Genomic DNA, 27,070 nt, shown 5'->3' on the forward strand with positions numbered 1-27,070 from the left:
TATCATATGGTACAGGAAGAATTCTCTTAAAGCAATAATAGATACACAAGCAATGTGACTTGTAGTGCCATCTTGCTGGATACACATAATTTGTAAAAATCAAATTATTCTTGCCTCAAAAATGACATGACCATGCTTGTCTAACACGCTGCAATGTATGGGTTGTAGTGTTTCCTTGACTTCATTAAAAGAAGATTGGTCCAATAATCCCAGATGATAAAAATTCACACCACACTGTGACCTTTGATCTATGTAGTAGTTTTCCATTCAATTGAAGTGGCTTTTCTGTGCTACAGTATCAAATATCTGCTTATTTATGTAGGCATTCAGGCGAAAATAAGCTTCATCTGATATCAATTTAATCCACCATCCAAATGGTGGATTAAGTTTTCATCACTATCCAAACACTGCAACATTTCTTGCCAAAAAATTCATGTAAGCAGTCAAATCAGCATGTTCTAATTTCTGAACAATTTGAATTTTATAGGAGGTGAAAACTTAAGTCCTTATGTAAGATTCTATAGATCAATGATTCACTGTCATTTAATGCACAGCAAGTTTAACAGAAGAACATTTTGGACTGCATGTTATGGCAGTTTGAACTCTATCAATGTTTCCTGGCTTCTAACACTTTTTGCTGCAACTTTATTTTTTTTAAAATTTAATGTGGATTGCCTTGGTCAAATTTTTTAAATCAAATAATAATTGCATTAACAGACAGCACTTAACCATTACATAGGATATTGAACGAATTGTGAAATAATCTTTGTACATTTGTCGCAGTCACCATTTATATAAAAAAATTTAATACTGATTTCACAATGTACAGGTGACCACTGTTCCATTTTTACTAAGTGGCACTGAATGACTGTGACAATGTACTATAAAGTTTGGTGCCCTCACCCAAACGTTAAATAAATAACCAAATTTTCCCGCTTCACGATGTACACTACAATAACAGAATTGTAACAAAATCTACTATTATAATTAAAATTAAAATAAATTACTTACGATTAGTCTCGTTAGAATTAATTTATTTAGTGATAGCAACTGAAATTAATTTGTAATATTGATAACGCCACATCAAACGTGTTTCCAATTGTGAATGACTAAAATTTTTTTTTTTATTTAAATTGTAAATTTTTAGCATTATATTGTATATTTTCTATTTTGAATACTATTTGTTATAGAATAATGTATAGTAATTGTACATGTTAATTTTAGTGGAAATAAAGAATTTGAATTAGGGAAATTTTTGTCTTAAAATTTTCTCCTCTTTAAGTTGTGTTTACGTTTTGATTTTAATGATGCTTACTATCGTATAACTTTTTGTGAAGTGAGTTGTAGTTTTCACTGTTAACGTAATCAAGTTTTTGTTCCTATGTTTTCTAAAGTTTATTTTTATATTTTCTAAAGTCCGATTATTGGGTTTAAGATCCTTTTTTATGCAACAGTTAATCTAAATGAGGTTATGTTGCGTACGTTAACCTATTAAACTTTTATCGCTTCTATGTGTTTATTTATTTATTCATTAGTTACGACAATCATCGCCCAGTTATAAAAGATGTTTAATTCTATATGATACAAGACTATTAAAATGATATTTATCAGACGAGATGTGTGATAAAAGATGGTGATAAGTTAAGGTTAATTTTCTGGTTATATATACCAATTCATCTGCAAAACAATGGTGTATTATCATTTATTTCTGAAATCATAATTAAATTGTAAAATGTTTTTGATGCGGGTGTTGATAACGCTGTGTCCGAAGACTTAGTAATAAAGTTGAATTAAATTGGGTTTTAATACCAAATTGCTCTAGTCAATTTCAAAACCTCTTTGGTATACTAGGTTACACATATTTACTCATTGTATATTTATAATTGCTAAACTATAAAGAGATATCAGTTTTATTTATGGATTTATTTTAATGTATTCTATTACTAGTAAAAGATTACACTCATTCAAAATTGATAGTTAGGTTGAATATCTAAGCATACTGAATATATATGATTAAAAGTGAATGTAAATTTTGGCAATTGCTTACTAGTGGTGTGTAGTTGGTTTTGCATTTCATTTCAAATTGCATCTGTTAGGTACACGTGTTTTGTTCTATAGTTAGGGGCCCATATATTTTGTTTTAAAATGTTTAATGTTAATTTTCTAATGTGTTTAAAAAATTCTTAATATAGCTTAGCAATTTTTCATTGATATTTTCTTACTCATCTCTTAAGGTGTAAGTTACTAGAACTTTGAAAAAACTAACTTCTGTTCCATGCCTATTTAATTAATAGAAATAAAGAAAAGCTCATGCTGTGCAGGGATTGTGCAGTCATTTTAATCACTGTGTAATTTTATGCATGCGTGCGTTCATTTTATTTTAATCATTTTGCTAAGTTTATAGTAGGCTCTTCTGAAATTTTTTATTATTGTATGGTAAATGTATAAAAATCAAATTTTTGAATGACTTACTTCTGCACAAGAGTGTAAATTTATTACAGAAAATTGGTTAATTAATATTGTGAAACATATAAACTAAACAAATGAGATATATAACAAAGTCATTTCACATGTTCTGTTATTTTTCATTTTACTTTATAAGTCACAATAATGTTACCTTGACCAGCTATGTTATATTATTTCAGACAAAGTGTAACTTTCTTTACTAAATAAATTTTCACTGATGTACTGTTTCACTTATTGTACACTGTCTAATGCTACAGTTTAACATGACATACTTTTTCAGTTATTTGTTAGAACATCTGTCGGCCCTACATTTAGAATTCCTAAAGTGATAATATAAATTTATTATAAGTTTATTTATTATAGGCAATAAATATTTGGAATTTTGTTTCTGTTAATTTAAACTTAGTTAATTTTAATATTTTAGCAAGTTTGAAATGATTCTTCAAAAATTTTTAACAGAAAAACCCATAGTTGCTATTTCAGCTTCCTCTTTTGTGGTGTTGAAGATGACAACCTACTTCATTGTTTGGAATTAAATAAATTGGAAATAGAAAAAAAAAACAAATTGGAATCACATCTCATCATGCTGATTAACCAATATTTTTATCTCTTATAATATCCTACATCTCCTTTCTTTTAACTTGCACGCAGACATCCTCTTCAGTATAAGTCAGTTGAGTTTATAAAATAAAAATCTGTACTACAGACATTATTTGAAATCCTTTTATTTTTAAAGTTATTTTCAGAAATACCACAGCTTATAACATTACAGCTACAAAAGGGTTCTGTGATCATAGTTTAAACTAAGGAATGATTCCTGTAAGGCAGCGTTTCTCAACCTAGGGGTAGCTGTGATATGAAAGGGGGTAGTGAAATTAGTCTACAACTTTATGCATAAACAATAGTGAAATCATTTTTTGAGAAAAAAACATTTTACTTACATTTTTATGTACACATGTAAACAAATAAATTAGTAAGATGGTTGCATTTGTTTTTCATTTAAAAATTTCTCCATACATGGATCTATATTAAAAACACTCAAAAGCAAATTGTTTTCAAGAGATAAAAGATCAAAGTTATATTTAATTTTTAGTGCAACCACAGACAAAATTTCCATATTCACTTTGACGAGCAAGCCAAACTATACGATAACTAAATTTTTAGATATTGATTGTAGTTGTAATATTTTATCAACAGATATTTAGATGAGCCGGTTGTAAATTGTAACCTGGCAACTTAGCAGCTGCAACATTTTACTAAATGGATTCAGTACCCATCTCTTTGAGGACTCATTTTTATCTTCCGAGAAATATTCCACTAACTGAATTTTTAGCTCATGCAAATGTATCTTCATGTTATCCAAACTGTAATGAACAATAGTGCTTTATTCATCCAAATCTTTCTCAATATAATTGAAGTGAGTGGAACATAAAAAAAATGTTTGCTTTGAAGGAAAATAAATCCAGATATCAAACTTCTTAATGAAAGCATGAACTTTGTGTCGTTAATAAAATGTTTTTATCACGTCCTTGTAAATTCACATTCAAGTCATTTGAACGCGTAAATACATCAGCTAAATAAGGCAACATCAACAACATACACTCATTATTCTGTAAAAACATTGAGAATGGCGTTTGCTTAGCCCAGAAAAATATTATTAATTCATCTCGCAATTCCAATAACTGAATTAATACTTCCCCTGCGATAACCATCTGACTTCTGTATGGAAAAGGAGAGATTTTTTTTTTTACTCATTTTATTGCATAGTTTAGCTAACAGCCTGTTCTGTAATGGTCGACTTCTAATAAAATTAACCAGTTTTACAAAGAATTTGTTGGAGATTTTCCAGAATATTTTTTGCAGGAAGAGCATGGTTGTGTAGGAAGCAGTGCATCCATTCCACCCTTGGTATAAGGCGATTTAATTTTTCCAGAAATTCACTGTTCTTTTCACCTTTGCACAATCACTACATATTGCAATAGATTTTGTCTAATCTATCATAGTTTTTAGTAGCTTCATAAAAAACATCAAAAAGACATTGTCCTATCGCATGATCAGGTATTGATTTGTAAAACAACATATTTCTTTGATTGATCTCTCCCTATGGCATTTATATCCCACAAAACAGAACTGAAAAATGTTTGCCACATCTGTTGAGATTCATCAATTTAATACTAAAAAATTCACTTGCAGAATTATGTAATCATGAATGTTAGCAGCCATGTCATGATTCACCTTGATACTGTATCGTTGGTAAGTGGAATTTTTTTTGCTTCTTCTACACTATTAAAACGCTGACCATATCAATTGCAGCAAGCAATATGAGGTTTACTGCGATTGTATGGTGTTTAGGCATCTTAGCCTTAATGTTATGAAATAAGATGCTTCAACTGTACTTTTATCATTATAGCTGGATGTACAAATAGAAGCTTGTTGATTTCTCAAAGTATGTAATTTTCTTAAGAAAAATTCTAAGAGTTTGCTTTTATGATCCGGATGTTTAATTTTCTAGTGTCGAATTAATTTACTGGACTTTCATTCATTGAATTTTTAAGGATTACCTTCTTTCACTACTCAAAAAATGGAAGAACATTGTTGAAGGACTTAAATGAACTTAAAGGATCACTGTTCTTTTTTGGTCCGTGTTAACAAACTAGCTACTATTTTTATATCATTGCTGCACTGACCTATTGCATTATGGCATCATACTACAAAGTGTTGGCCATTCTTTAAACTATGAATATTAATGTAGCCGATTTACAAACAGTGGCACAATATTTAAAGTTTACAGTCTTCCACTTCTAAGGTTTTCGTTTTACTTTTACTTTATTTTTAACCTCAAGAACCACCGTTGGATATTGCTTCAGACAATGAGATGAATGACAAGTAGTGTGTGAAAATGCCATGCCTGACTGGGATTCGAACCTGGTACCTCCGGATGAAAGGTTGAGACACTACCATTCATATCATGGAGGCTGGCTTGACTTTTCCTTGTATTTACTAAATTTAACTTTGCTATACATAGTATCTTTTTTTTTTTTTGGAATGCAACTAGATAAATGATAATATCAATAAGAACAGTACAAATGATGCAAGCATTTACTTATTAAAAAAAACATAAAGTAAAACAATAAAACAATAAACTCTAACACCATTAAAAAAACAGCCAATATGGTATATTAAGTCTTTTTTTCACTAACAAACAAAAAACCATACTAACAGATGTTTTATTTTATAAAACATATGTTGATAAATATTAATAAAAGAAAAAGAACAATTATTAAAATGAATAATTTCATTTTTTTTATCTTGTACCACTATAGCTGTACTTCCTAAGGAAATATATTATGCACTCCTTTCTTTTAGCATAATTTTTGATGTAATTGTTTTTGCAAAATATTCTGGAAAGAAAGTAGATCAGATTGTTTTTTTTTACTGATGAATTAATTCACACAGAAACTTACAAATATGCTTGTACGTGGGTATATGAACATGGAAATTTGTAGCATATGAAAAATGACTGGGATTTTAACCTGGGACTTATGGATGAAAGGCCAAGATACTGCCACTCCACCACCATGGAGATCGGCATTTGTTTTCTGTAATAACAGTATAATTTTTATTTATAAAAAACTAAAAGGAGCCATGTAAACTGAGGACTACAAATTAGTTGATCCTTTTAAAATACAGGAGGTAGTTGTGTATTTAAATATAAACAAATAAATTTTTTTCTAATTTACTTTAGTGATAATGGTAATTATATATAATGTAATGATAATTTTATATATATATATATATAAAGTTTTGCCAATTATCATTGAAGTAGTTATAGGGTTAAGTGTAATGAATTTTCTACTGTATTTCACATGTATGTTTGTTAATTTCAGTGATATAAGCATTTTAACATTATTCAAACCATGTTTGAAACATGGACAAAAATTTCCATGTTTCAAATGTCTGTGGAAATAAAAAATATTTTTTAATTTAAATATTAAAAACTTTTTTTAAAAATTTAAATCTATCTTGCAAGTTATTCATTGCATTTAAAATGTAAAAATTTCAATTTTTTTACGCTAGAGCTCTAGGGCTCATTTAATATTCTAACTCGAAACATATTGTGACAGTAGTAATTTTAGACTACCAGTCCTATTAAATTCTTGGCATTTAACTGGTATGATAATGGTTATATGAATTTGAATACTAGATCGTGGATACCGGTGTTCTTTGGTGGCTGGGCTTCAATTAACCACAAGTCTCAGGAATGGCCGACTTGAGACTGTACAAGACTACACTTAATTTACAATCATACATATCATTCTCATTTATCCTCTGAAGTAATACCTTACGATAGTTTCAGAGGCTGAACTGGAAAAAAAAGGTGTGATTGGAAAGAAACTTGATTCAGGTTGACATACTAAGTTTGCTTCATTAAACAACTGTATAAGTATGTGGAATATTGATAACCTTAGTTGACATGTTTTTAGTTTCTGACAATTTTTATCTAAAAGTTAATGAGTTGACATTCTAAGCAGTGTGATGGAATGTCATCCTTGCTATTTCATTTTTGTTAGTATTCGATAAATGTTTATAAAAATAAAATTTATAAAGTATGATTACAACTTCAGTCATATTTGGATATGGATGTAACCTTTCACGATAAAAAGAAAATTTTATGATGGTTAAATTTGTACTTTGGGATGGGCAGGACATTACTGATCAATAGCTTTTTTTTATGAATACTTTTTCAATTTGTAAATTTCACTGTGAAAGACTTGTTATCATTCCTGCCTTTTTATTTGAAGAATAAGTATATTTAAGAAGGCTTTAATGTTATTAACACTCAGGCTTTGTTGACTTTATATCATACGAAAGACTTTACCTTCTGCTATCTTTAATATTTGCATGTATTAAATAACTATGTGCATCTATCTGTTGTTTATTTTTTACATAGTAATTCTTTAATTTTATCTTGCTTAGATTACATTATAGATGACTCCTATTATATTTTAAATAAATTAATAGTTTACTCCTATTTTTATTACTTTTTTTTGTATACAATATTATTCTGTATTTGAAACAGTCAACTCATCCATTGTACCTATGGTCAACCGTAAATCTTTAAACTTGTATTCTTGTATTGGTATATTAATAGATAAACTAGCAGAATGTTGGATTCTAGGTTTATTTATTGATGAAATTTACCACAAGATATTTTTTGCATAATTCTAATTATTTTTAATACTTTTTTATTTTCACTTGAAAACAAAATTGTTATTTATATGTAAGTACTGAAGTGATATCTAAATTTGAAATTTTAATTTAAATAAATGTTGAATTTTAAACACTGTTTACTGAATTCTAAATAAACATTATATGAATATTTAGGATCATAATGACTATAACATTTAAATGTTAAAAAAAATAATGATCGATTGTAATCATAATTAATTAGTAAAAAACTATTAATAAAAGGATAAACTAATTATAAATTTGCCCTAACAGTCTTTGTGAACTATTATGAGCTAGTGATAATGCTAAGCATTGAGGAAATTTATAAAAAGACATTAATGAGCAAATTACTTTTTAGTAGTTAATAATATAAGTTAGAATTATCAGAAAATATCACTCTTATCATTCATCTATTTTTAATTTAAAAAATTATTATTTCAGTAATTACACTGCAATTTTTATTTCTTAATCCAAGCCCTGAAGTCACACTGTTTATGTTTAAGAATCCAATAGACACCATCAATATTTATTATCAATATTGGCAACTAATATTTTATTTTAATTAACTTAATTATCAGTATTTATTTTAAAAATAAATAATTTTAATTTTTTCTGAATATTCTATTTCATTATTTTCTGGAATGAATTTCCTTGTTAGTTTTACATTTTAATTGGTATAAAACCACTGTTTCAATTTGATTCAGGACCTGGATGTTTTTCATGATTCATCCCTAACTTTCTCTAATCACACACTGACTTGATAAAAAAGCTCAATTAAGGCCATTACATCTTTATATGTTGTACTGGTAAGGTCAGCAGATGAGAAAATTACTAATTTTTTAAGTTTGATGTATTATCTAAAATTGGCAGTTTTGTTACACCATGGATTACCTGTGATGAGCTTGATGACTCCTTATTCTCGGAAAATTTCAGTTCTATATTCAATATATAGTTCTAGATATTTATTTTATAATAAGCAAAATGTTACTAAATATTCACTTAATTCATTTCATGTGCTTGTGACAGCTTGGACTCAGATTTTACCATTGGAGTCTCAGGTCATTTGATCTATTATTGATGCAATCAAATAAAAATTTAAAAAAATCCCTTTTTTATGTTGTGTATGAGCATGCGTGCTCTCACACACATCTTTATATTTTTTCTGTTTCTATCTTTCCTTATTATTCTACTTTTCATCATTGCTGCTTATAATCTTTAATGGTAAAAAAAAGAAAAATTATTATTTTTTGGATCGTGTTATATCATACTTATACTGATATACAAGGACAAGTTAAAAATTATCTACACTTTCACCATAGGTTGTTATACTATCTTCTGCAAAATGTCTTCATGCATGCTTAGAGTTTATATGAATATGGTCATGTGTGTGCAAAATTTGATCGCGACATCATAGCCAGAAGGCAAATTACATGGTATCATTTTGTAAAAAATAAAGTTTAATGAAGACAAGTAAACATGCTCCTCTAGCAGTTTGAACCTTAATGTAATGAGCAGTGGTCTGATTTATGTGGTAGGGTGGTGTGAAAGGGGCTGAAATTCATTATAGACTTTTATCGCAATATAGGTCAGTGGTTTATCATGTAAAAGTGTTTTTCCCTGGATCGTGAAGTTTAAAATTAACTGGACGAGTGTGACATATGAAGAGAGAGATCATAACACCCGTCAGCCTCCAATGCGGGCAACAAGGTTCAACAAGCTTGAGAGATGGTTCTGGGAAATAGGCAAGTTACCATCAATGAGGTAGCATCTTCTTTGAACATTAGTCATGATTCTCCCCATAATTATCCATGATGAGCTTGGCTTGCATCAAGTCTCTGCGCCAAGACAGCTTACTGCAGAAACAAGCTCCAACGTGCTGACATCTGCCAACACGTACTTGATCGCTTCAACAAGGAAGGCGTGACACATTTTAAGCAGAATAGTCACCGGTGATGATACATGGGTTCATCACTATGAGCCAGAATCATGAGAGAATGGAGTGGAAACACCCAGGATCTCTGGCGAAGAAAAAATTCAAGACTGAGTTATCAGCAGGAAAGGATATGCTAACCATGTTTTGGGACACAAAAGGGCATATATGAGAAAACTTCATGAAAAGTGCACTACAATCAATGGCCCAAGTTCCAGTGAATTGTTGAATAACAAGCAGAAGTTAGTCATTCTCAAAAAACACTGTGGTCTATTGTCGAAGAAAGTGTTTTTGTAGGACAATGCCCACCCACACACAGCCATCCCACTGTTCAAACCATCAAGTGGAATTTTGAGGTAATATAACACCCCTACAGCCCAGATTTTTCTCCTTCCAACTTTCACCTGTTGGGCATCTCAAAGATGCTTTGTGAGATCGTTGATTTTCCACAGACTTAGACATGCAGAAAGCAGAGCAAAAGTGGCTTCGCGACCAACCAAAAACTTTCTTTTTGAAAAGAACAAACAAGTTTGTGGACTGCTGGACCAAGTGAATTGACATGGGAGAAGACAGTATAGAAAATTAATGTACATTTTGAACCAATATCTTTGTGTAAATCGATTATAGAATGAAAAGTGCCAATTTTTTACTCTTCCTCGTATAAATCTGAAAGATTTTTACTCAATCATGAAAAAACTACTTCAACTGATTTCCATAAATATTATTTTTATATTCATACTTTTTTTTGCACTGAAGCTTAAAAAATTCAGTATTATATGTTAATTTTTTGAAAAATTAAGAAATTATGTAATTTTGAAAAACATTTTCAGTTTGTGAACTGTGTAAATTTCTTCATTCAGGAAGTATTACTGGGTCAATTTCAATGAGTCCTTTTTTTTTTTGATAGAAAATACTTCATTTATAGGTTTCATTGTTATAAATATGTGTGCAAAGCTACAGGTGGTAATGTTTATACTAATACCGCCACTAATTCTGTATATTTACACTAAATATATTGGGTTAAGTTAATAATCGTTTTTTTGTGATATCATTTTCCACTGCAATTGAGTTAAACATTATTAGATTTCCTATTATGGGCAGGTAGGTCACTAAAAAATGAATAAAATACCTAGATTAAAAAAATATTATTTATACTATAGTTTTTATTTTAATGCACTATCCAAAAAAATTATAACATTTTAATTTAAACTGTAATGTATAATTTGGCTCCTGATTTTTTAAACTATATTTGTGTTACAATAGACTTCATGGTTTACAGAACTTCTAAATTTTGAATAATGATCTGTTTGGATTTACTGTTTAACTAACATATAATGTACTAATGTACATAACATTATATGTACTAACATATAATGTACTAATGTACTAATTAAACAAACTCAAAAAAAAAGAACATTTTAAAAGTAGATTTTTATAATCATATGTATTGAGGTCTAAGTATACAAGTATTATAAATTAAATAAAAACATTACAATGAAATCTTGCTTTATGCTTTTTCATTGAATCATTTTCACTAATAATTGGGTATAATTTCAAATGACGTGCTTCTCTGTTTCAGAATAAATTAAGTCAGAATAAAACTTGTAGTCAAACTTGAATAAAACTTGAAGCTGCTACTGCTTCTGTTAATTTACTCAAATTTTATTAATCAGCTACTTTTTACTTTCTTATTATTATGGATAGAAAACGGACTTATAATGAATCATTTAAATCAGAGCAGAGCCCTTCTAACAACAATTCAGGTATACTAGTTCAATTTTTAGATATAAAGAAGTTAAAATATTAAAGTATTTGCCATTTAAAATAAATTCTTTTTATTTTCTAAATTTCCTTTAAAACATTTATACAATTTTGTGTGAGGATGTATAAATGTGCTTCATTAGTTTAGAATATGTTAATGTGATTTTCTTTTTTATGTATTATTTACAGTAATGAAGAGGAATTTTTAAAATTATTGTGGAAAGTACTACAATGATTTTGATAGTATTTTGGGAATATTATGAAACTAAACACTATTTCTGGTCCTGGGCCCAAAAATTAAATATTGAGGTAAATTGAACTACCTCAATCTACTCGGATTGATAGCTTTCCAGTCATTCCTTTTTATTCTTCACCTCTTTTTCATTACTGGTTTTGTGGATGTGAGTCTCACCCTGCTAGATGTTCAGTGTTGAGAATGCTGGAACCTGAAGAGCTAGTGCATCCCAGTGTCATCTGATATGCCTATGAGCTAGCTAAAGGACTGTTTATCTCCTGTTTGGTGGTTGTTGAAGTTTAATGACTTTAGTGCCTTTGAATAAAAGCAGACCTCCTAATCCTCCCCCAAATGCAACTACCAAATGATTGTACATTTGTATGTTTCTTGAGTTAACACTGATCATCATTCCTTGCATGTACTATGACTTTGAAATGTTTTAGACAACTGCCAATACCATTATGAAATCAATAGATTATGTTTACATCTTGTTGAAATCTTGTAGTTGGTGAGAGTTTAAAATGCTAAATGCGAAATACACATTGAAAACTATATGCAATGTTATATTTTTTCTTTAAGGGAGACAGTGTGGATTTTAATTTTTTAGGGTATACATACGAGGTTTGATAAAAAAATACATGGAATTTTAGTTTTTCTCAAAAAATCTTTATTTAGTCATCAGTATTGTTTTTTCACTTTTAAAGTACTTTGCTTCAGATATACTACATTTGTGCCAGTGCTTTTTCCAATTTTGAAGCATCTCTGCAGTTTTCAGTATAGTGTTTAGCTCCTTCAGTGATACTGTTTTATCTCTTCAGTGTTGGCAAAATGTAGTTCTTTCATGGTTCTTTTCAGCTTGGGGAATAGGAAGAAGTCAGTGGGGGCCATGTCTAGCAAATATTGAGGTTGAGGCATTATAATGGTGTTGTTTTTGGCTTAACATTCATGAACAAACAGTGAAGTGTGAGCAGATGCATTACTGTGGTGCAATTACCATGAATTGTTTTGCCATAAATCCATTTGTTTTCTTCGGATTGCTTTACACAAATGGTATAGAACTTCTAGGTAGTACTTCTTATTGACCATACAACCTGGTTGCCAGGTTATACGGTCAACCTGCACGTTATTTTGCTCCCACACGTTTCATGCCTAAAACATTTGAAAAAATTGCTTGGCATGAACCAGATGATATGCCAACATCATCAGAAATTTCTCTGATAGTGATGTGGCAATTATCCATAATCATTTTTTTCACTCTTTGATGTTGTCATTGGTTGTTGATGTGCTGGAGCGTCCAGGATGCTTTTCATCTTCCAACATCTTCACAGCCCTCTTGGAAATGTTTATCCTACTTGTAGACTCTTGTTTTATTCCTAGACGTATTGCGAAAAGTAACATTCAACATTTTCCAAAGTGTTGCTGCACTTCATTCTATTCTCAAACCAAAATGTAATGCAAATTCTCGGTTCTACTTTTTCTACAAGTTAAAAATCACCAACCATATCAAAACACGTATAACTTTTTTGACAGCCAACAATAAACTAAGCTTCCTATATGATTACCAATGTTAATATATGTACAATTGTAGCAACACAACAAAGAAATTGTGACAATTGGACTTGTACAGCCTGGGAAATTAAAAAATTCTGCCTATTTTTTTACTAAACCTCATAAGATACAACTAGCTTATTTTTCTGTTAACCTTTGATCATCATGTGACATTGTTTTGATCACAGACTGATCAGTAAGAAAAGGCAAGACTATCTCACAATGTTTTGAATTTTTCATACAATTGCACACTTAGTCAAAACCTATCACACAAAGGACAGTATCCACCATCCATCCTATAAATTGGGTGTGTAAATTCACACTAGACTACACTCATTATTGATTATGTTAAATAATTAATTTTCATAATCAGAAATAGTACTGTGTTAATTTTATGAATTATGTTTTTTTATTACTGTTTAAATTTGAAACTGTCCTTTATCTCACATATGTACAACACTTGTTTCTGAAATCCATTATCTCATACGTTGTCATTTTTTATACTTCACAATCTACTGTGTTTTTTGTACTTCACAATCTTGGAAATTGTGTAAATGAACCCACAATTCAGAATCCTAGATCCTGGTGAACCACTACTATGGACATTTAACATGATTCATCTATGGAATGATTTTTGTTATCATATTTATAAATATTTCTTAATTGGAAATATTTTGGATATTTAAAATGCTTCTTTGTGTACTCTATTGCTTGTTATCCAAATTTTAAATACAAGAACTGTGAAACTAGCATAAATTTACTGTCAGATATATGAAACGTATGCTCAGATTGTTGTGAAGGATGTAATGATGAGCAAATGTATCTGGCAGATCAATGAAGGATGTGAAAATGTGCATAGTGACCAATCATCTGTGATCATTAATGGTTTGATGCTTTAACTGATTGAAAACTTCATGAGAACCAGACCATTCACTTTACCTTCTACTTGTAAAGGGTGTTTCTATCAAATACCCTAATAATCATCATCATTGAAAAATATATGTTTTTATTCTTTTGCGTGTTTGTATTTAATCATATGTGGTATTTAATCATTAATGAGGTTGTTTTGAAAATTTTCTTAAATTTTCAACCTTTCCTTTTCTTTTCATTCCTTGATCATTTTATCTATATTATTTGATTTGATTGTTTTTAGTGTGGTTTTTGGGAGATTTTTCTTTTCATAATTTTACTGATATTTTTTTTTCATTTTAAACAGAAAATTTCCTTGCATGATTTTGGTTAACTCATCAAATGTTTCTAATGATTTATATTAATTATTATTTTACCTTAGTTTGTTATTTGGTAAATGTTTGATTAATAGTTTTTAAGGGCGTTTCATAATGTTCTTCGGAGTTTCAAAAATTCATTAACAAAAAACTATTTCACTCATAAGAATAAAACAAGTACTGTACGAAAAAGTACTTCAAATAGTTTTTTTTCCACATATACTAGGCAGTTAGTAAACCATTTGCTCGCTAGCTGACGACAGTGGAGAAAATGGCTGCCATGGGAAGCGAGAAGTCGTTTTGTGTGTTAGAATTTCACTTGTCAAAGTCAATAATTTCTGTGCAACGTGTGTTTTGGTTGAAATTTCATAAGGAGCCACCAAGTGACAATTCAGTTCGTGCATGATATAAACAATTCAATGAAACTGGTTGCTTGTGCAAACAAAAATCAACTGGTCGTCCATCAACCTCAGAAGTCAATGTCGAACGTGTGCGTGCAAGTTTCATTCGCAACCCGTCAAAATCGACTGCGGCTGCAGGCAGAAAATTAGGAATTCCTAACAGTGTGGAGAGTTCTCCACAACAGTGTGGAGAGTTCTCCGTAAACATTATGCAAACCGTACCATCTTCAATTAATCCAGCTTCTTTCTGATGGAGAAAAAACATGTAGGCTCGATTTTTGTTTACAGTTACAGGAAAAGATGTTGTTCGATGAAGGTTTTGTAAGCAAGATAATTTTCAGCGATGAAGCTACTTTCCATATTAGCGGCAAAGTAAACCGTCATAATGTGCAAGTTTGGTGAACTGAAAACCCACACGCTTATGTGGAACACATTCGGGATTTTCCGAAAGTAAATGTTTTTTGTACAATCTCTCATGAGGCAGTGTATGGGTCGTTCTTTTTTTATGGAAACGACAGTAACCGGCATGATATACCTGGATATGTTACAATTATGGCTTATGCATCAGCTACTCAACGACTTCATTTTCCAGCAAGATGGTTGTCGTGCCCATTTTCATAACGAGGTTCAACAGTACCTTAACACAACATTACCTCGGCGCTGGGGATGTGCGTCTGAAGAAGACCAACACATTATGCTGTGGCCACCAAGATCACCAGACCTTACGCCATGTGATTTCTTTCTCTGGGGTTACGTGAAAGATACAGTGTTTATCCCACCAATGCTGCACGATATCGCTGAGCTAAAGGATCACAAAATCAATGCAATCAACTCTATCGAAAATGACATGTTAGAACAAGTTTGGCAAGAGCTAGACTTTCGTGTTGATGTGTGCTGTGTCACCAGGGAGCACATATTGAACATTTATAGATTTTAACAAAAACTGTTTGATTCCCTGCATCACCTCGTACAACTTTCATTTAGGTAAGTGAAATACTTTTTTGTACTGAATTTTTGTAACTCCTAAGAACATTATGAAACGTCCTATATATGTAGTTACATTTAAATAAGAAAATATTTACGTTATACTTTCAGTATCTATGTCATATGTTTCTGTTATAAGTTACATTATGTGAAGTATTAGTGCTTTCTAAATTAACATTTGCAATTTAAACAAGTAAGAAGAGTTCTAAATTTTAGATTATTGTTTATACTATCTTCAGTGTCGTATAGTAAAACAGAGATATTAATAAAACATATTGTTTCTTAATCATAAAAAGATATTTTGCATTTTTGTAGTTAATTTTGTGATTTTTAATACAATTTTTGTTTTATTTATTTTGAATATCAGAGAGATGGCTACAAATAAACTCAAAATTAATATAATTAAATTAAATTGTTTGTTCCTTTTCTATTCTAAATCCCATTTAGAAGTTAAAACTTTAAAAATAAATTTTTTCTGCAATAAATTTTTATAAATTAATTTTTTACAGATTAATTTTATATGATTAAATGATATTGTTGATTTTTGGTTTGGTTAAAAATTTTCATAACTTTCTTTTTCTTTCATTTGATTGGTTTTGATTTTTAAATAAAGTCGGAATTACTTATATATATTTGTTTTAAATAAAATTTATTTACATAAATTTGTCAAAATTAAATTGTCTAAAAGTGTTGTTGGAAAATTTGATTATTAACAATATAAAATTTAATTTCTGCTGTACTTAGAGGAAAGTTTGTTTTTTGAGCTACTGATCGTATAATTCTGGAACTACTTTTAAAAAAATGTTATGTTAAATAACATATAAAATCTCTTTATTAGTGTATCTTAATTTATTTCCCAATAATTTAATATAGGATTATTTTACCTTCAGAGCAAAAATTAGAGAAAAATTTTGTTTTGGATGAAATTAAAAAGCAGATTTTGTAGGTCCAAGTATCTAAAGGATTTTATCTCAAATAACTTCTGAGGAAAACTTCATGATAATCATTCTGTTTGCATATTTTCTAGTTAGAATAATAATTGATAAATAGATTATAGTTTAGATTCTTTAGCAATGATTAATTTTAAGCACCTCATTATTTGTTTCCGATAGGGAGTCTTATTCTTTAAGACTTTGGGGGATTGGCGTCCCCACAGGCCTAGCTTTTGCAGCTTTTCTTCCTACTACACACAGAGCTACAGAGCACTTTACATTATACACATAACTCTATACCAAGAACACTACACAATTTACAACATATACCCTTACACAACAACATCCTAAACTGTCTTTTCCTACACCTACACTTGGTAGTGTTGCAACACATTACAAAATGCAACCATAACTCAAGGTGGAAACTGTCACGCTGATGGGTGGTTAACTCTGTTTAGTGAGTCTCAAACGATGGACTTGCAGTTGATCTGTAAGAGGATGAGTGTCCTCTGGGCACCTGGGTGAACCCAGTTGTATTTAGCTCTAGCTCCTGTACACGTCCACTCTACTGGAGTGGTTCTTTTTGTCGCCAGTACTCATGGGAATCGTATATCAGTCTCAATTTCAAATCTTACAGTGGTTGTTGGTTCACTTGAAAAAACCAACAAAATCTGAAAGTTTGAAAACCAAATCTGAAAGTTCAGCCAACCTTGTTGGCCAAAGATGTATAGAGCAATAAGGAAACAAGAGATGTAACTGAAAGTACCAAGTTATTTAATATCCGTTTCCTTGTAGTGAAGTGTAAGCAAGAAGGTAGTCTCCATTCCTAATAAGCAAGTTAGTTTCTTGGTTTCTCCATTCCTAATAAGCAAGTTTTTGTAGCAGATTGTGGGTCACCAAAGTCATTAAAAAAACTTAGGAGTGGTTCCTTGTAAATAGAGGTAAATAATGATGAACAGAGTTGAAAGCTTTTGGCCCTTAGGTCTATAGGCAAGGACGAAGTAATAGTAGAGCCACATATCTCTAAATTCCAGCAAGGAAGTGATCTTTTGCTGAAACTTAGCAGATGTTGAACTGCCAAAGATCTTGGAAGAACTGTCACCACAGTCTTTTCACTTCTGTGCAGAGGATCATGAAGAAGGATAATGGCGTTGATGTGTCAATGTCCTCATTTATTCTTACCTTCTCCGCTCCGACTGAGAAAATAAGAATTGGCTACTTCTCTGTTCGTGTGCAACCATTCATACCTACGGTTTTGGTCACAACAAAATTGGTTGCACTAAGGTGCAAGTTTGTGTGCATTGTAGCTCTACAGGAAATTACGATAGTGAATGCACAGAAAGGTGTATCAACTGTAAGGGCTTACATTCAGCAAAATCTCGAGAATGCTCTGTTCATAAGGAGGAGCAAGCTATATTAAAGATTTGTATTGAGCAAAAAGTATCCTTTCTTGTGGCTTGTTGGGAATATAAAAAATCTCTGAACATGAGAAACACAATACAACCCAGCGTTAGTTTTGTACAAGCTCTCTTCAGCAAAGTACAGAAAGAGAATGAGTGTGCATCGTGCAAGGAACTGACCTAGTTGGTTCAAGCTTTATTGGACCAGGTAAAAGCCTTCACTTCTGCTAATGCATTGTTGAGTATATGCAAGAAAAAATATATTTTTGGTGGAAAGGCCAAGAGTAGTTTAACAAAAACCACTCCAGTTGCTACACCACTCAACAAAATTTCTGCTGCATCAACAATGCAGAACACCATTAATATCCAATGAAGGAATCTACAAAAAAATTGTCGCTTGGTACAGTATCTCTGGCCTCCCAGACTTCCAAGTCACTACCACTATCTCGAGCTCTCTTGAAGAATATGGAGGCAGATGAAGTGTCTGAATAAGCGCAACACTTACTAAAAATTATTAAAAGCAAAAAAAAAAATTGAATAGTGCTTACAAATAGCCTGCATGTAGTTTATGTATATAACAGAAAAAGAGTATTTATGGCTACAAATATTATTTATTGGAATGTTTGTAGTATCCATTCTTACTGTGAGGATATTGAATTCCTAATAAAGGAAGAAAATCCTTTAGTACTGTGTCTGCAGGAGACTCACCTCCATCCCCAGGATGATGTTTCTTTTTGTGCATATATTTGCGAAAGATACAACTATCAGACTGAGGGCAGAAGACGAGAAGGTTTTCCTGAGGGAAATCATTATAGCCACCCGTGTCCCACTAGTGACAAACATCCCTCCAGTCTCAGTGAAAATATTGGTGCCGTTTCAAATGAGACCATTTCATCTGCAATTTATATCTTCCTCCAAATTCTGATATTAGTGAGGATATCAGAATATCAGGATATAAATCTGTTTTCCCAAATTCCTACACCCTGCCTAATAACTGTTGATTTCAATCTACATCACGATTCTCGGGGCTCATCATCATGTTCATCCTGAGTTAATATAGTTGATTGACTGAGTCAGAACTTAGATCTCTGCTTACTGAACAATGGATCATGCATGTTTATGTCATCTTCATCAGGTACATTTTCATGCATCAATCTGTGGTTCCATTCAGCAGCCTTACTCCCATGTCTTGCCCAGTACATTTCCAATAACTTCTCTAGAAGCAATCATAGACTGGTTGTAATCTCAGTCGGTAATTGTGATTTGCCTCAGAGTCAGCCATGCTGATGGGTAGTTCAGAAAGTGGACTGGATTGGGTACAAGGACTCCTTTGGCTGGTAGGGTAATCCACCAACTTGCCAAGTTTACATACCAGAATTCTTGATAGCATGAATGACTTCATTCCTTTAACATCTGGTAACCCGAGACAGCCTGCTGTCCCTTGGTGGGATTAAGAGTGCAGATGTGCACTAAGAGATCGGTGCAGAACTTTATGAAATTTCAATCAATGACCAACAAATGAGTTGCTCTCTGCCTTCTACAACGCAAGAGCTGTTTGTTGTGTGCTAAATAGAATTATTGGCTGAATTACACTGAAACCATTTCTTGAACAACATCATCATCAGTTGCGTAGAGAAAGGTTCGAACCATGTGTGGATCGGTACAGTCAATACAGCTGATACAACTGCAAAGCAGTGAAAACTTTGTTATCTGCCATTTGATGTTGTGGCCACATTTGGAAGATCGTTTAGGGCAATTTTACTTACATCATCGTACTGCCCTGAGTTTGTGAGGTATAAGTTGCAGGTAGAAAATATCCTGTTGGTGATAGGAGTTGCTAAATGAATTAAACATTTCATTTTCTTACAGTGAGCTAAGATATACTTGAATAATTTTTGTGATACTTCCCTTGGAAATGGTAATATCAGGCACAGTATGTTATTACACCTCTCAGATGGTGCACTAGAACATCTTTTGTGTATCTATAATAAAATTTTCTCTGACGAGATGTTTTCAGATTCTTGATCAGGCACTGGTTATCCCCTTACTGAAACCCAGTAGGGATAAATTATGCTTGACAAGTTATTGCCCTATCTCCTTGACCAGTACCCCGTGCAAGGTGATGGAATGAATGGTAAACCATCATCTCATGTGATACCTTGAGAGAAACTCCCAGATTGCCCCAGAACAATGCAGTTTCCACCAGGCCATATCATCTATTGATCATGTAGTTGTCCTGGAAGCTGCTATTCAAAACACCTTCTTACGTTGCCAACACCTGCTGACTATACTTTTCAACTGAAAAAGGTGTATAACACCACATGAAGGAGAGGAATTCTAAATACACTTAATGAATGGGGTGTACAAGGTAATCTCCTTGCATTTATCAGGGATTTCCTCAGTAGTTGATCCTTCCGAGTTTGAGGAACAATTGTATCTGAAAGCTTCAGACTAGAAAATGGAGTTCCTCAGGGAAGTGTCCTAAGTGTTACTTTGTTCGCTGTATACTTAAATAGTATAAAAAACAGCATGCGAAAACTGGTTATGTGTTCTTTACTTGTAGATGATTTTACAATTTACATAGTATGTATAACATTAGCTACAGGTGAAAGACTGCAACAAAACATAATAACCTGCTTAGAATCGTGGTGTAAATCTACTAGAAAATCATTTTCCCTGGAAAAAACAGTGCATTTGCTTTTCCCAATTGAGAGAACATGTTGACCCTTAACTGCATTTACATGGTGAACCAGTTGAAGCATGCACATGGGTTAGATTTCTAGGTATGTTGTTTGACCAATGACTAACATGGGTAACACTTTTGAAGGAGCTGAAAGTAAAATGATTAGACATGCTGAGAGTTCTGTCTAATACCCCTTGGAAGCTGATCATGTATGCATGTTGCGCTTCTATTGAGTTTAGATCTGTTCCTGCCTGGACTACGGCTGCATACCTTATTTGTCAGCGAGGGCCATGCACTAAAGATGCTCGATGCAGTCCATCATTCATTCATCTGTCTTGTCACAGGTGTTTTTTGCTCAAGCCCCAGTGTAAGTCTGCTGGTGGGTAGTGGTGAGCCATCTCTTTGTAATAGATAGAAGCAAATGATATGCTCCCGTGAAATAACATTAAAACACAACCAACTCACCCAACCTTTGTTGTGTAATTCTCAAACAAGTATTGATTTGATTGGTATTGATTTTAATCAATACCAGGAACAGCTGAGATCTACTGCTCTAGTAGGCATAAGAGTTCAATGCCTTTTCTCAGCTCTAAGTATACAGTTGCCTCCAGTCCTTACTGTTGCTCCATGTTATTACCCTCCTTGGCAGCCCTCTCACATTAATTACTGCTTTGATCTTTGTCAATGTAATAAAAAGAATAGAAATCTGGTTGTCTTAAAAATTAATTTTATAATATTATAAATAGAATGAAACCTATGTTATAGTTTATACGAACAGCTCTTGAAACGTTAATTATGTTGGTTGTAGCTTTGTTGTTGGCAACAGAACATACATGTTTGGTCTTCCCAACATTACCAGTATTTTCGTTCCAGTACGGTATGCCATTAAGAAGACCTTACATATAATTAGCTCAGAATATTGACATGTTCTTGTTTGCTCATATTCCATGAGTGCCCTACAGATGATTAATGAGGTGTACTCTAGACACCCTGTTGTCTGTGAGATTCATTGTGTCATTTCACTAATGACTAGTTGTAATACAACAGTGAGCTTCTGCTGGAGCCCAGCCATATAGGAATTTCAGACAGTGAGTGCGCAGACAGTGCAGCAGAGGGGGCTTGTCTCCAGCCTCCTTTCACTGATTGTGTAACTTCTAACAATCTTATATTTCCTCTTTGAAGAGGGTGATTCATGATGATTGGCAAATTGAATGTGATGCTACTATGAACAACACATTTTGCCTAATTAAGAACACTGTTTCACCATGGAGCTCCACATGCAGAATTAACGGTCAAGAGGAGGTTATTATCTGCCGTTTGTGAATAGGAACACTAGCCTCACGCATGGATATCTGATGGCTTAAACAGATTCTCCAGTTCGTGCTTGCTGTGACTGCCGACTGATAGTACACCACATCCTTATGGATTGTATCCGTTACATGGCATTACATCAGAAGTTTAAGCTGGGGGATAACATTCGAATGTAGGGGATGATGAAACAAAGTTATCTTATGTTTTATGATTGCTTAGGGCCATCATTTTATATTAAACTACTTGAATTACTGTTTTTCAGCTATTTATGCCATAAAGCAGATGGTAATTTTATTATCTTATCAGATATACAACTTGATGTATCTTTATGTTTTTATTCTTATCTTGGCATATGCTACAAGTTTTTTCATTTTAAGATTTATTTTAATTGTGAATTTTAACATTTAATTTTTTTTTTTAAACACATATGTCATGTTCGAGTGACAATAATGCCCAAAGCATTTTTTGCCAAAAAAAAATCAAAATTAAAAAAATTAATTTTTTTTAGTCTGGGTGGAATAATATATATGTTTCTGAATATAATATGTTAAAAAAATATTATCCTTATTTTGCTATGCTGAATGGTTTCATAGTGTATATTAAACAATTGATGTGGTTTTACTGTTTAAAAAATTACGCTATGCTAAACTATATGATGCATATTGTATTTATTTAAACATATAATTTAAATCAATAAGTTATTCATTATCTTTTATTCTTATCAGTTTATGTGAAGTCAGGTAGTTTGAATTATGAATGAGAGTGTCTGCACTGTTGGTTTTCTGTGCATTTTGAGTATGGTTTGTTGGTTGTTTTGATTACGTTGAGGTTAAGAAAATTTATTTGCTTATTGTGTTTAATAGTTGAGTTGTATTTAATGGAGTGGTATATTTTATTTATTCAAGTTACTGTTTCTTTACATTGTTTTATGATGGCTTGGTATAATAAAATTGTTATCAGTATATCTGTGCCAGTGTATCATTTTGAGAGCATGTTTAGTGCTTGTGAGTGTGTGTGTGTGTGTGTGTGTGTGTGTGTGTGTGTGTGTGTTGGAAGATGTTTGCTAGGATGCTGAAAATGTGGAGCCTGTAGGAAGGCCATCAGGTTGTGTGCATTATATAACAGATGACCGTATCCTTACGCACAGATAACCAACAATAAGATGCACAATACCAAAAATCATCCAAACTCATCATATAAACTAGTTGCATTTGATTGCCTGATTCACAACTACATCAGCATTATATCAACATTCTCATTACTTGAAGTCCATAATTATCTTTATAAAAAGCTAGTACTCATAAACAGACTTAACACCTCATTACTCATATTCCCTCTTGAATAATTAAAAAAAATTAAAATAAAGACCAAAGAATACATTACATATTTATTATATTCATACACATAAATACCTAGAAAAAAGTACCTCAAATTAAAAATATGGCTTGCAGAACAATGAGCAAGAAAAAAATATTTAACACAGAACTCTAACAGAATCTCTGAAGTCAACTGAACTATAATGCATAATGTTCTAAATTTGTCAAAATGACAAAATTTGCAAAGATATAATAAATAAAACCTTTTAATAATACTAAGTCATTATTTATCAACCATCTCGTAAACAAAAATTCATCATCATTGACATTAATCATAATCTACATGTATGAAAAAGACCATATTTTAACACTTTCAACAAATACACAAAAACAAACAACCACATTGTGGTGTATTTTGTTTATTTACATTAATACCTTGGTTACATTGGCTTGTGATGTGTAGGCATAATAAAATTCTGTCATCAGCATATCTATGCCAATGTATTATTTTGAGAGCATTGAGGACATTGTACTGATTAAAAGACAATTCATATACAACTCATGTTTTCAATACATCTCTGCTGACTAAAAAAAAACTTCCAGCACTAACATCAGCTGATGCCTGTGTAAAAACTTCTTTGAAGATGATCCTTGAAGACTGAAAATTTTTTAAGAAAGTTAATTAAAATGAATTTATAAAATTTATGTTGGTATGTTGTTCAGTTTTCAGTTCTAAATGACTTCTTTTTAATTAAATAAGAAATAATTTCATCAGGAAGTCTGTCTTGTTGATATAGAAGACTTGTTACAGATTTAAATGAATTATATGGTAATGACATTTCTTCGTCATTTTCATCTTCATCTCAGCTAATTTTTTCTCAATATTGTTTTTGTTTTATAAAATCATTGATTATTTCATCTTCTCTAAGATACTTAGAGAAGTATCTTTGTCAGTTTCTTTGTAATCATTCAGTCAAATGTCATTATATGGAACTGTGACGTTCTGTAGTCTATTGTTAATTTTCAATCAAAAGATTTGGAATTTCTTCATTACATTGTTCAAATTCATCACATTCCAGGTTAAAACCAGCCTTACAAAACCAAGACAAAATCAAATCGTGATCATGCTTTTTGTTACCTCTTTAAAGCAATTTTCTTATGTTACTACATTATTTAGATTGATAGATTTACTCGTCTTCTTCGACATCCTTTTTTATTTTTGTTGATATTCTTTTAGGTTAGTAAACTTTGAGATTCTTAAATCTTGAAAGAATATTTAGAATACGTTTGAGAAGTAGTTTTTTTTCATCTGCTTAAAAAATAATTCTGTTCTTCACATTCTTGCAAGATTTTTGTCAAAACATAATTTTTCCTATAGACAGTTATTATTAATTATATAATAGTCCATTGACCTTAGAATGCTCTACATATGTAGCTTTTGAATCTTGTCATGTTTTGATTTAATCTTTTGCAATCGGCTAGAATTGGCTTGAAATTCAGATGAGTTTTTCTTCCATTATTACACTGACATCTTACAGTTTAAAATTTTAGTAAAGTTTCATTAACATCATATCCTCTAGATTTAACCCATTTCTTAGATTTAAAATATTTGTATGAGATATAAACTTACATATACTTGATGTTTTAAAATTGTAAAAGTGAAGCATGCTTGATTTCCAAAATTTAATAATCTTTTTACTTATCTCCTTCGTGGAGTTTTTTCAGTTGTTTGTTATTTGTTTTTTAATGCCAATGTATTTTTGCTTACAATTATAAATATCGCTTCATAAAATTTTAAATGAATTACACTGTTCAAAAAACTATGAAAGACTGACTGAAGGTTTAAGTGCTGATTGCTTTTATTTAAATATATAAGGGATTTTGTATGTGGGGTTTGTATTGAGGAATATAATTTATCAATGTTTTTTTGTTTTTTTTTCATTAAACTACCTTCACTATTTTGTTGTACAGAAATTCTACTTCTTTAATTATACATATTTTTATATGCCATAACGCCTCTTATGTTAAGTGTTCAATAATGTATTTTTCAAACAAAGAAATTCACTTATTACAATTATAGAGGCCTGACTATACAAGGTACACCCAAAACTTCCTGAAGTTTGAAATTATGTTCTGTTGCAGCATTGTAATGCAGGATAGTGCAATTTGTTATACAATCATTTTATTTTGTGTCAGTGTGTTCCAACTTATTTTACAACTTGTAAAACAAGTTGTGTCCACATTGTTTTACAACTTGTAACACAAGTTATTTTACAAGTTGGAACACACAGTCGCCAAAATAAAAATTAATGCTATTAAATAGCAACAAATTTGTATCAAATTCTCCTTCACACTTGGCATGATGATTCCATAAACTCACAATGCTAAGGCAAAGCATTTAGTAAACATGCTTTTGTTCAACACAAACGTACAATTATTAAAAAATTTTAAAAATGGACAACACTTGGTCATTGTTGTCAAGTGTTTGGTGTTTGCTCATCCTTGTGCATGACTAGTGTTTGATCGTCTGGTGCATCCTCTAAAACCAAATCAGTGGTTTTCAATTATTAACCAAATCAGTGGAATCCAATTATTCTGGAGAATAACCAGTAACATATACAAGACTGCAAGAATGCTGTATGGTGTTTGTCAACAAATTCACTTGAGCTCAACGTATACATTGCTGAAACATTGTTCCAAAGCTGCTCAGTATTGAAAAGAAAAAACCATGTACAAGTCAGCTCTGAGTTGAAAGAACTTTCCAAAAAACCCCAGACTTCATCCTTAGCATCATTACTAATGATGAATCATGGTTTCATGAATAAGATCCTGAATTGAAGCACCAGTCATTACAGTAGAAAAGTCCATCTGTACTATAGCCAAAAAGAGCAAGACAAGTTCAAAGTAACATTGAGTCAAAGTTGATTAGTTTTTTTATTCTGTTGTCATCATGCACGAAGTTTCTTCCTTCAGATTTAACTGTGAAAGAATAATTTTACTGTAACATACTGAAGAACTTAAAGATGTCCTTTTTAAGTTCCTTCAAGCCTTTGTCCAAATGGCCTGACAATTTTTAACAAAATTTTGGTGTTTTATTAAGTCAGTGTACCCACTCATTTGACAGTTAAATTATTTATGCTTAATTTATTGGTATTTACTAACGTGATATCCCACACCCTCCCTACTCACCAGACCTCGGCTCATGTAATGTCTTCCTGTTTTCAAAGATGAAATTGAAGCTAAAGAGATGAAATTTCAAGACAATAATAAATCGAAAGTAAATTGCAGGATGTAATGAATACATCCTGATGAAAAAGGATTTCTAGAACTGTTCAGTCATGGGAAAAACTGTTAGATCATGCTGTCCTTGCAGAAGGTGTTGATGTAGGCCAATAATTTTTAAGATAATGAATTCATTTTTTATAGGCTAACTTCAGAAACTTTAGGATAGCACCTCATAGATATCATGCGCACAATCATACTTGGAGCACATATAATTTCCTGTAAATGTAACAAACCTCTGTTGTTGCTCAAAATAATTACTTTTAAATAAACTTGTATCTGGCAAAATCTTAATGCAAATCAGTCTAACCACTGATTTGTATTATTTGATGTATATAAATACTGTAAATGTATAAACACTATGAT

At 31.4% G+C, this 27,070-nt stretch overlaps 1 protein-coding gene across 5 annotated transcripts in view; it reads left to right on the plus strand.

The window, feature by feature from the left end:
• The first annotated feature begins 1,281 nt into the window (after positions 1-1,281).
• The window catches only part of LOC142333099 (zinc finger matrin-type protein 3-like), a 61,046-nt gene continuing 35,257 nt past the window's right edge, over positions 1,282-27,070 (plus strand). For 2 of the 5 annotated variants that reach the window (XM_075380005.1, XM_075380035.1), the window contains exons 1-2: positions 1,282-1,336; positions 11,205-11,388. In XM_075380005.1, coding sequence (XP_075236120.1) covers positions 11,322-11,388 — 67 coding nt within the window. In that variant the 5' untranslated portion in view covers positions 1,282-1,336; positions 11,205-11,321. The other 3 variants (XM_075380021.1, XM_075380029.1, XM_075380014.1) reach the window with 3 other exon arrangements.

Source organism: Lycorma delicatula, chromosome 1 (genome assembly GCF_047948215.1).
Source record: "Lycorma delicatula isolate Av1 chromosome 1, ASM4794821v1, whole genome shotgun sequence".
Classification (NCBI taxonomy): domain Eukaryota; kingdom Metazoa; phylum Arthropoda; class Insecta; order Hemiptera; family Fulgoridae; genus Lycorma; species Lycorma delicatula.